The sequence below is a fragment of the Bombina bombina genome, chromosome 6 (genome assembly GCF_027579735.1).
Source record: "Bombina bombina isolate aBomBom1 chromosome 6, aBomBom1.pri, whole genome shotgun sequence".
Taxonomy (NCBI): domain Eukaryota; kingdom Metazoa; phylum Chordata; class Amphibia; order Anura; family Bombinatoridae; genus Bombina; species Bombina bombina.
The window spans coordinates 863470453-863482556 of NC_069504.1; the positions used below are offsets into that span (position 1 = coordinate 863470453).

At 40.1% G+C, this 12104-nt stretch overlaps 1 protein-coding gene across 2 annotated transcripts in view; it reads right to left on the reverse strand.

Moving 5' to 3' along the window:
• TNFSF12 (TNF superfamily member 12) overlaps positions 1-12104 on the reverse strand; it is a 185378-nt gene that overhangs the window by 93628 nt on the left and 79646 nt on the right. Inside the window, exon 2 of one of the 2 annotated variants that reach the window (XM_053718314.1) lies at positions 4784-4819. The exons of the other annotated variant lie outside the window; for it this stretch is intronic. Within the exon in view, the coding sequence (XP_053574289.1) occupies positions 4784-4819 (36 nt within the window). The remainder of the gene's footprint in view (positions 1-4783; positions 4820-12104) is intronic. 2 annotated transcript variants of the gene reach the window in all.

Here is a 12104-nt window from a genome sequence, read left to right on the forward strand (position 1 = left end):
GTAAGAAGACTCCGGATAAAGATGATGCTCCGCGTTGGATGTCTTGAAGATGGACCCTCTCCGCACCGGATGGATGAAGATAGAAGATGCTGTCTGGATGAAGACTTCTGCCTATCTGGAGGACCACTTCGTCTGGCTTGGATGAAGACTTTTCCCGGCTTCATTGAGGACTTCGGCCCGGCTTGGATGAAAACATCTCCCGGTAAGTCGATCTTCAGGGGGTGAGTGTTAGGTTTTTTTAAGGGTTTATTGGGTGGGTTTTATTTTTAGGTTAGGGTTTGAGCGGCAAAAGAGCTAACTGCCCTTTTAATGCCCATTCAAATGCCCTTTTCAGGGCAATGGGAGCTAAGATTTTTTTAGATAGTATTTTATTTGGGGGGTTGGTTGTGTGTGTGGTGAGTTTTACTGTTGGGGGGTTGTTTGCATTAGGCTAGGCTTTTTTTATTTTGGGGGGGCTTTTTATTATTTTGATAGGGCTCTTAGATTAGGTGTAATTAGTTTAAATATCTGTAATTTGTTTATTATTTTCTGTAATTTAGAGTTGGTTTTTTTGTACTTTAGCTAATTTAATTTAATTTAGGTAATTGTATTTAATTTAGTTAATTTATTTAATTATAGTGAAGTGTTAGGTGTTAGTGTAACTTAGGTTTGGTTTTATTTTACAGGTAAATTTGTATTTATTTTAGCTAGGTAGTTATTAAATAATTAATAACTATTTAGTAACTATTCTACCTAGTTAAAATAAATACAAACTTGCCTGTAAAATAAAAATAAACCCTAAGCTAGATACAATGTAACTATCCTATATAATAAAAGGCCAAGTGTGTTTGTCCGAAACTGTCATGCGCAGTAAAGACTGCGTGCGAGGACACCTGGCCTTTCAACTGACCTCCTGGCATCGTGTGGTGGAGGAATGGGCGTGGCCGGGCTGGTACGGAGTTGACGTGGCCAGAAGGGTGCAGTGTGGGTGTGGTCGGACGGGTGTGACGTGGGCGTGGCCGGTCGTGGCATGGGCGGGGTTGGTTGTGACGTGGGCGGGGCCGAGCATGACGCGGGGAGACAGAGAGCTCTAAAGAGGGGGGATAGAGAGAGCAGAAAAGGCAGGGTGGATAGAGAGAGCAGAAGAGGGGGATAGAGAGAGGGAGAGAGAGAGAGACAGCAAAAGAGAGAGGGGGAGATAGACAGCAAAAGAGAGGGGGAAGTGAAACAGCAAAAGAGAGGGGGGAGAGAGACAGTAAAAGAGAGGGGGGAGAAAGACAGCAAAAGAGAGGAGGGAGAGAGACAGCAAAAGAGAGGGGGAGAGAGACAGCAAAAGAGAGGGGGAGAGAGACAGCAAAAGAGGGGGGAGAGAGCACAAAAGAGGGGGGGAGAGAGCACAAAAGAGGGGGGAGAGAGCACAAAAGAGAGGGGGGAGAGAGCACAAAAGAGAGGGGGAGAGTGCACAAAAGAGAGAGGGGAGAGTGCACAAAAGAGAGGGGGGAGAGTGCACAAAAGAGAGGGGGGAAAGTGCACAAAAGAGAGGGGGAGAGTGCGCAAAAGAGAGGGGAGAGAGTGCGCAAAAGAGAGGGCAGAGAGTGTGCAAAGAGAGGGGGGAGAGTGAGCAAAAGAGAGGGGGAGAGAGCGCAAAAGAGAGGAGGAGAGAGACAGCAAAAGAGAGGGGGGAGAGAGACAATAAAAGAGAGGGGGGAGAGAGACAGCAAAAGAGAGGAGGGAGAGAGACAGCAAAAGAGAGGGGGGAGAGATCACAAAAGAGAGGAGGAGAGAGACAGCAAAAGAGAGGGGGGAGAGAGACAATAAAAGAGAGGGGGGAGAAAGACAGTAAAAGAGAGGGGGGAGAAAAACAGCAAAAGAGAGGTGGGAGAGAGACAGCAAAAGAGAGGGGGAGAGAGACAGCAAAAGAGAGGGGGGAGAGAGACAGCAAAAGAGAGGGGGGAGAAAGACAGCAAAAGAGAGGGGGGAGAGAGACAGCAAAAGAGAGGGGGAGAGAGCACAAAAGAGAGGGGGAGAGTACGCAAAAGAGAGGGGGGAGAGTGCACAAAAGAGAGGGGGGAGAGTGCACAAAAGAGAGGGGGGAGAGTGCACAAAAGAGAGGGGGAGAGAGCGCAAAAGAGAGGGGGGAGAGAGACAGCAAAATAGAGGAGGGAGAGAGACATCAAAAGAGAGGGGGGAGAGAGACAGCAAAATAGAGGGGGGAGAGAGCACAAAAGAGAGGGGGGAGAGAGCACAAAAGAGAGGGGAGAGAGTACAAAAGAGAGGGGGGAGAGTGCACAAAAGAGAGGGGGGAGATTGCGCAAAAGAGAGGGGGGAGATTGCACAAAAGAGAGGGGGGAGAGAGCGCAAAAGAGAGGGGGGAGAGAGCGCAAAAGTGAGGGGGGAGAGAGCGCAATAGAGAGGGGGGAGAGAGCGCAAAATAGAGGGGGAGAGAGCGCAAAAGAGAGGGGAGAGAGCGCAAAAGAGAGGGGGAGAGAGAGCAAAAGAGAGGGGGGAGAGAGCGCAAAAGAGAGGGGGAGAGAGCGCAAAAGAGAGGGGGGAGAGAGCGCAAAAGAGTGGGGGAAGAGAGCGCAAAAGAGAGGGGGAGAGAGCGCAAAAGAGAGGGGGGAGAGAGCACAAAAGAAAGGGGGGATAGAGAGAGAGAAAGGGGTGGGACCGCTGTACTGCAAAAAATGGCCCGTGTACACGGGCTTTAGGACTAGTTAGTTATAATGTAGCTAGCTTAGGGTTTATTTTATAGGTAAGTATTTAGTTTTAAATAGGAATAATTTAGTTAATGATAGGAATATTTATTTTGATTTATTTAAATTATATTTAAGTTAGTGGGTGTTAGGTTTAGGGTTAAACTTAGGGTTAGGGGTTAATAACTTTAATATAGTGGTGGCAACGTTGTGGGCGGCAGATTAGGGGCTAATAAATGTAGGTAGTTGGCGGCGACATTGGGGGCGGCAGATTAGGGGTTAATACATATAATGTAGGTGGCGGCGGTGTCCGGAGCAGCAGATTAGGGGTTAACAATTATAATGTAGGTGTCGGCGATGTTGGGGGTGGCAGATTAGGGGTTAATAAATATAATGTAGGTGTCGGCGATGTTGGGGGCAGCAGATTAGGGGTTCATAAATATAATGTAGGTGGCGGCGGTGTCCGGAGTGGCAGATTAGGGGTTAAAATTTTTATTATAGTGTTTGCGAAGGGCCTCGGTTTAGGGGTTAATAGGTCGTTTATGGGTGTTAGTGTACTTTTTTGCACTTTAGTTATGAGTTTTATGTTACGGCGTTGTACCATAAAACTCATAACTATTGACATTTAAATGTGTTAGGACTCTTGACAGGGTAGGGTGTACCCGGACAGACTCGTAATACCGGCGCTATGGAAGTCCCATAGAAAAAAGACTTTACAAAGTTTACGTAAGTCGTTTTGCGGTAAGGCCAAAGAAGTTTGCGGTGACCCTAAACATGCAAGACTCATAATACCAGCGGGCGTAAAAAAAGAGAGATACTGAAAATGTAATTTTCCATTGTCCCATGTGAGATGATCTAAAAGTCCCGTTGGTACGACAAGGCCCTTAACATTTTTTAGAAACACAAATTTTATCTTGAGAAATGTTTATGTTGCTATGTAGTGTTCTTTATGTGAAACAGAGACTTTTCCATTACAATACAAGGTCTAAAAAAAATCCCAAAGATTTTGTGTGATTTCTCTCTATGCCGGTTTTGAATACCAAGCCCAAAGTATTTGCGTTTGAGTAAACAGTGATTATAAGATACAGAGGACTTTGTGTAAATAATTAAATAGATAAGATAGAGGTCTGTTTTCCCTGTAAACCTCAGACGTTTGTATTGGGTTGTGGTTTCAATTAGCAGATACTGCTATTTCATCTACCAAAATAAACAACACATGAACAATTTTCCATACAGTTTAAACTCTGCACTATAACAAGTTTTTGAAAACACATTAAGGGGAAAACAATTTAACAGTACACTGTTCCTTTAATGCCTTATGATACAATGGTGCTTAGTAATATCTTCATAGCTTTTAGGGAAATAATAATATAAGTTAATAATAATCTTTCAGGACCACAGACTTAGCAAATGTTTAAATTCCTATTTAATGGCTACACACGTTTGATTAAAGATTAGTTATAAAGTTGTATATTCTAATGTATAAATTCTTTACTATATAGAATGAATTGATCAATTTAGGATGTGACAACTTTAATATAGATAGACAGACAGACAAATAATTGGATAGACAGATGGAGAGATAAATAGATATATGATAGATAGATAGATAGTTATATGCTAGATAGATAGTGATATGCTAGATAGTTATATGCTAGATAGTTATATGCTAGATAGTTATATGCTAGATAGTTATATGCTAGATAGTTATATGATAGATAGATAGATAGATAGATAGATAGATGGATAGATAGATAGATAGATGATAGATAGATGATAGAAAGATAGATGATAGATAGATGATAGATAGATAGATAGATAGATAGATAGATGATAGATAAATAGACAGACAGAGAGATAGATAGATAGATAGATAGATAAAGAGATAAATATATGGATAGATAGACGTTAGAGATGGGAAGACAGACAAAGATATAGATAGACAGATAGTTAGACAGATACCTGAGGGAGAGAATCTATTAATCCTTACATTCAGTTAACATTCAATTACAGTTTTTGGATGTAATTTTTTTGCACTTATCTGCCACCTCCATATTTTTACTTACCTGTAATTCATTGTAATTTTACACAAATACGTATATCAATCTCACCTGCAACTTTGTGTTTGGTTCTTGAATGGGGATGTCCTAAAAATATAGAAAATTCATATTGGTCTTAACACAAAAACATCTGTTTTCCTCTTCCCAGCCCCAAAAGTTATTGGGTGACTATACGTGCATCCTGCGCTGCAGCTAGCTTTCACATTCCTGTAATAACCCCAGATCAATTACACAATAACATTGCCCTGTCAAAACAATCTCATCCTGCCTTGCAGATACCTCAAAATTCCTGTAATTAACAACATGACAAACATATTCATGGTCAGACAAGTGAGACTTAAAGAGACATGAAACCCAATTTTTTATTTCATGATTCAGACTCAGATTCAGATTTCATTTCATTTCATTCTCTTTGTATACATTGTGAAAAGCATACCTAGGTAGGCTCAGAAGTTGTTGATTTGTGAATGCACATATATGCCTCCTGTCATTGGCTTTTAGCTAGCTACAAGTAATGCATTATTGCTCCTTCAACAAAGGATACCAAGAGAATAAAGCAAGTTTGATCATAGAAATGCATTGCAAAACTGTTTAAAAACTGTGCTGGATAAAGCTGCCTGCTGCTCTTATCCAGCACTGTAGCATGCAACGATGTTTGGCCCCTTCTGTGTAATTTAAAGGGACATGAAACCCAAAATTTTTCTTTTATGATTCAGATAGAGAATACAATTTTAAACAACTTTCCAATTTACTTTTATTATTTAATTTGCTTCCTTCTCTTGTTATCATTTGCTGAAATGTTTATCTAGGCAAGCTCAGGAGCAGCAGAGAACCTAAGTTCTTGCTGTTGATTGGTGGCTGCATAGATATATTGATTGTGATTGGCTCACCCATGTGTTCAGTTAGAAACCAGTAGTGCACTGCTGCTCCTTCAACACATGATACCAAGAGAATGAAACAGATTAGATAATATAAGTAAATTAGAAAAGTGTTTAAAATTGTATTCTCTATCTGAATCATGAAAGAAAAATGTTGGGTTTCATGTACTTTTAACTATGAAACTTTTTTTCTACTGCCCCCAGTGGCTGGAGGGGATTCTCCTGGAGTGCAAAACAATGCAGAGTTTATTTGCTCATATGTGCTATCGAAATATAGAGAACATTACTTTAATGTTCCTTTAAGAGACAGCTGATCATTGTCTATGACTAACATTTTGTTATTATTTGCATAAAGTATTTTTTTTCTATTTGTGACCACCTCAGAGCATGGACTAGACTGAAAGAGAATGATTGGGAAGGGGTGGAACTGAGAAAAGCAGGCCTGACAAGGGAACATATAACAATGGGCCCCGGTTTAATTACAAACTCATTAAAGGTCCATTAACTAGAGTAGAACTGCATAATCAATAAATATATAATAAAAAGACAATGCAATAGCACTTAAAGGGACAGTCTAATTGAAAATTGTTATTGTTTAAATAGATAGATAATCCCTTTATTACCCATTCCCAAGTTTTGCATAAACAACACTTATATTAATATACTTTTTACCTCTGTGATTACCTGGTATCTAAACCTCTGCAGACTGCCCCCTTATCTCAGTTCTTTCGAAAAACTTGCATATTAGCCAATCAGGGATGACTATGGACCAGATTATGAGTGGCGCGCTCACAGTAACGTGCAAGCGATATCGGATTTATCGCAGATATTTGCTCGCGCCGGATGTAGGGATTGTATTACAAGTTAAAAGTAAACACGTTTGCTTGATTGCTTGAGCGCAATTGAATTTAATGCACATCCGGATAGTGTGACCTTAGAGCTCTGGTTAACAGTTTTGCGAGACAAAAAAGTGCCATAGAACACATTAAAAATACATTACAAAGTACAGTTACACTCATAATAACACTAATAAAATTTGTTTTTAAAAATATTGCACAAAAAAGTTAGAAAAAAAGATCAGAGGTCTCAGGTTTTAGAAAAAAAAAAGGCTGCAAAGGGCTTTAACGTAAAGATACATAGATATACATGTCTAAATATGTATATATATATATATATATATATATATATATATATATATAGAGAGAGAGAGAGAGAGAGAGAGAGAGAGAGAGAGAGAGAGATTCAAGAAGGATATCAAAGTAGGAAGCAGTTGCCAGATGTGGTATGTCAAGAAAAATATATAAGAAAGAATTGGAAATATGAAATAATTATTTCCAAAAAGACAGGGACTTCAGAACTCTTCTCTGAATAAATATGCTCCAGATTGCAAGTAAACAATAGCACTTTATTGACATATGCACCTAAACTACGTGACACAATATATCTCCCTTCCTGGAAGATGAATTTATGTATGAATTAACAATTATACTATAGGCTTGATATTTGATAGCTGTATATTGTATAACAAGTACAAAGCAAAATTTACAATGAAAACTGACCGGTCAGAGTGTACCCCATTGACTGTAATGTGGGCTAGTATAGAATTAGCGAAGTAAATTGAGAATAGCCTCTCCCAACTGCACACAGTCCCTTCACTGACTATGTAAAGTTATATCCCGGGCAGGATAAAAAATGGGATCTAGGGTATTCAAGTAATACTTCAATGTTATGCAATAAGTTAGTAGCAAACATGAAACATGCAGGGCACAAAATAGTTTGACATTCACAAGCCATGCAGTTAGCTAAACGTATCACATACTAGCTGAAAATAAGAGAAGGTGGTGAAACACAGGGCTACACCCAGCTGCTCTCAGAACCCGTTTAAATTGTCGAGGTACAACCTGTGTTCAACACATTCAAAACCAGACATTAGATTCAGTGTAATGTGTAAAGCAGAAGCGATGTATACACACAAGGTTAATACATAAATGCAACATGAAAATCCATCAGTATGTATTAGATTTGTCAAGTCTGTTGGATGCATTGCAACATAGTATCTCCAGACGAGGGAAGTACACCTCTATGACAAAATACAGTTCTCTTATTGGCAAATTCGCCTTCGGGCGTTGTATATGTAGCCTACAGAGCGTCTCCAGGTATTTATGTGTGGCCGTTACCATCAACACATCTCCTCTTTTGGAGTAAGCTAGCTCTTTCTTTCTGTAATGAACTTTGAGCTCTATGGAGTCTGGTAGAATCTGGTAGAATCTGGTTCAATTCTCTTGGACAAGCATAGGTTTACTTCTCCTCTGTGGAGTATGGTAAATTTTTACCCCTAAACACAATCATAAACTCTTATTTTGCGCAAAGAAATTTTGCTGAAGCCTATAAATATAAAGGGGGTATTCAAAATAAAAAATACTAACTATTTTCACACACAAGACTAGTTCAAAATTATTGAATATATTGATTCAAAAAATAATTTTTGTTCACAAGGGTGTAAAGTCCAAAAAGTAATTTAATAGTTAAACATTAAACTGGTATGTATTAATAAAAACTATTTTACTTGGTAAACATAAAAAACATAGAAAACAATAGAAAGGGTTAATGAGTTAAAAATACATAAATACAAAATTACATAAATATAAAATTACATAAGCATCAAATACGTATGGATACTTCTATATACACTGTACCCTGCAATACAAGTAAGCAACTCTGAGGGGTACTTATCAAGCCGTCTACTTTACCTGCTTTCGCCGGTCCAATACGTCCGCCTAAGCTCGCCTACCATCGCCACCGCGGACCTGAATACGTTCGCCCAAGTTATCAAAAAAGCTGTCAAAAAGCCGCGCACCAAGTACGGGGCGATGAGCAGCGGATTGTGATAGTTATCACTCATCCAATCTCGCTGCTCTTCAGCTTTTTTACAGCTTTATTGCTAGCCTGTCACTAAGCACCCACACTATACTATACTGTTCTACCCCCTATACCGGCGCCCCCGGAGCCCCCCGCAACTAAATAAAGTTACTAACCCCTAAACCACCGCTCCTAGACCCCGCCGCAACTCTTATAAATGTATTAACCCCTAAACCGCCGCTCCTAGACCCCCCCCGCAACTATAATAAATGTATTAACCCCTAAACCGCCGCTCCTAGACCCCTCCGCCACTATAATAAACTTATTTACCCCTAAACCGCCGCTCCTAGACCCCGCCCAGCTCTTATAAATGTATTAACCCCTAAACCGCCGCTCCCGGACACCGCCGCCACCTACATTATACCTAGTAACCCCTATCCTGCCCCCCCTATACCGTCGCCACCTATAATAAATGTATTAACCCCTATCCTGCCGATCCCGGACCCCGCCGCAACTAAATAGTTTAACCCCTAAACCACCGCTCCCGGACCCCACCGCAACCTATCTTAAACTTATTAACCCCTAATCTGCCCCCCCTACACCGTCGCCACCTATAAAAAATGTATTAACCCCTATCCTGCCCCCCCTACACCGCCGCCACTGTAATAAAATTATTAACCCCTATCCTGCCCCACCTACACCGCCGCAACTCTAATAAAATTATTAACCCCTAAACCTAAGTCTAACACTAACCTTAACACCCCCCTAACTTAAATATTAATTAAATACATCTAAATAAATTTAACTCTTATTAACTAAATTAATCCTATTTAAAACTAAATACTTACCTTTAAAATAAACCCTAATATAGCTACAATATAAATAATAATTATATTGTAGCTATTTTAGGATTTATATTTATTTTACAGGTAACTTTGTATTTATTTTAACTAGGTACAATAGCTATTAAATAGTTATTAACTATTTAATAGATACCTAGTTAAAATAAAGAGAAATTAACCTGTAAAATAAAAACTAGCCTAAGTTACAATTACACCTATCACTACACTATACTTTAATAAATTATTCCTATTTAAAACTAAATACTTACCTGTAAAATAAACCCTAAGGCCTAGATTTAGAGTTGGGCGGTAGCCGTGAAAACCAGCGTTAGAGGCTACTAACGCTGGTTTTTACCGCCCTCAGGTATTTGGAGTCACTCAAAATAGGGTCTAACGCTCACTCTTCAGCCGCGACTTTTCCATACCGCAGATCCCCTTACGTAAATTACGTATCCTATCTTTTCAATGGGATCTTTCTAACTCCGGTATTTAGAGTCGTGGCTGAAGTGAGCGTTAGAGATCTAACGACAAAACTCCAGCCGCAGAAAAAAGTCAGGAGTTAAGAGCTTTCTGGGCTAACGCCGGTTCATAAAGCTCTTAACTACTGTACTCTAAAGTACACTAACACCCATAAACTACCTATGTACCCCTAAACCGAGGTCCCCCCACATCGCCGCCACTCGATTAAATTTTTTTAACCCCTAATCTGCCGACCGCCACCTACGTTATATTTATGTACCCCTAATCTGCTGCCCCTAACACCGCCGACACCTATATTATATTTATTAACCCCTAATCTGCCCCCCTCAACGTCGCCGCCAACTACTTACACTTATTAACCCCTAATCTGCCGACCGCAAAGCGCCGCCACCTACGTTATCCTTATGTACGCCTAATCTGCTGCCCCTAACACCGCCGACCCCTATATTATATTTATTAACCCCTAATCTGCCCCCCTCAACGTCGCCTCCACCTGCCTACACTTATTAACCCCTAATCTGCCGAGCGGACCGCACCGCTACTATAATAAATGTATTAACCCCTAATCCGCCTCACTAACCCTATAATAAATAGTATTAACCCCTAATCTGCCCTCCCTAACATCGCCGACACCTAACTTCAATTATTAACCCCTAATCTGCCGACCGGAGCTCACCGCTTTTCTAATAAATGTATTAACCCCTAAAGCTAAGTCTAACCCTAACACTAACACCCCCCTAACTTAAATATAATTTACATCTAACGAAATTAATTATCTCTTATTAAATAAATTATTCCTATTTAAAGCTAAATACTTACCTGTAAAATAAATCCTAATATAGCTACAATATAAATTATAATTACATTGTAGCTATTTTAGGATTAATATTTATTTTACAGGCAACTTTGTAATTATTTTAACCAGGTACAATAGCTATTAAATAGTTAAGAACTATTTAATAGTTACCTAGTTAAAATAAATACAAAATTACCTGTAAAATAAATCCTAACCTAAGTTACAATTAAACCTAACACTATACTATCATTAAATTAATTAAATAAAATACCTACAATTACCTACAATAAAACCTAACACTACACTATCAATAAATAAATTAAATACAATTCCTACAAATAACTACAATGAAATAAACTAACTAAAGTACAAAAAATAAAAAAAGAACTAAGTTACAAAAAATAAAAAAATATTTACAAACATAAGAAAAATATTACAACAATTTTAAACTAATTACACCTACTCTAAGCCCCCTAATAAAATAACAAAGACCCCCAAAATAAAAAATGCCCTACCCTATTCTAAATTACTAAAGTTAAAAGCTCTTTTACCTTACCAGCCCTGAACAGGGCCCTTTGCGGGGCATGCCCCAAGAATTTCAGCTCTTTTGCCTGTAAAAAAAAACATACAATACCCCCCCCCAACATTACAACCCACCACCCACATACCCCTAATCTAACCCAAACCCCCCTTAAATAAACCTAACACTAAGCCCCTGAAGATCTTCCTACCTTGTCTTCACCTCGCCGGGTTCACCGATCGGTCCAGAGTCTTGATCCAAGCCCAAGCGGGGGGCTGAAGAGAGATGTCCATCCTCGGGCTGAAGTGTGGATCCAAGCGGCGGCTGAAGAAATCCATCATCGGGCTGAAGTCGGAAGTCCATCATCGGGATGAAGTCTTCTATCAAGCCGCATCTTCAATCTTCTTTCTTCTGGAGCGGAGCGGAGCCATCTTCTTCCAAGCCGACGTGGAACATCCTCTTCAAACGATGACTAGACGACGATTGACGGTTCCTTTAAGGGACGTCATCCAAGATGGCGTCCCTCGAATTCCGATTGGCTGATAGGATTCTATCAGCCAATCGGAATTAAGGTAGGAATATTCTGATTGGCTGATGGAATCAGCCAATCAGAATCAAGTTCAATCCGATTGGCTGATCCAATCCGAATTCAATCAGCCAATCAGATTTTTCTACCTTAATTCCGATTGGCTGATAGAATCCTATCAGCCAATCGGAATTCGAGTGACGCCATCTTGGATGACGTCACTTAAAGGTACCGTCATTCGTCGTCTAGTCGTCGTTTGAAGAGGATGTTCCACGTCGGCTTGGAAGAAGATGGCTCCGCTCCGCTCCAGAAGAAAGAAGATTGATGTCGTCGGGAAGAAAAGGATGGATCCACGTAGGCTCCTCTGAAGATGGCTCCGCTCCGCTCCGGATGGATGAAGATTGAAGACGCCACCTGGATGAAGACTTCTATCGGATGGACGATTTCTTCAGCGCCGCCTGGATGATGACT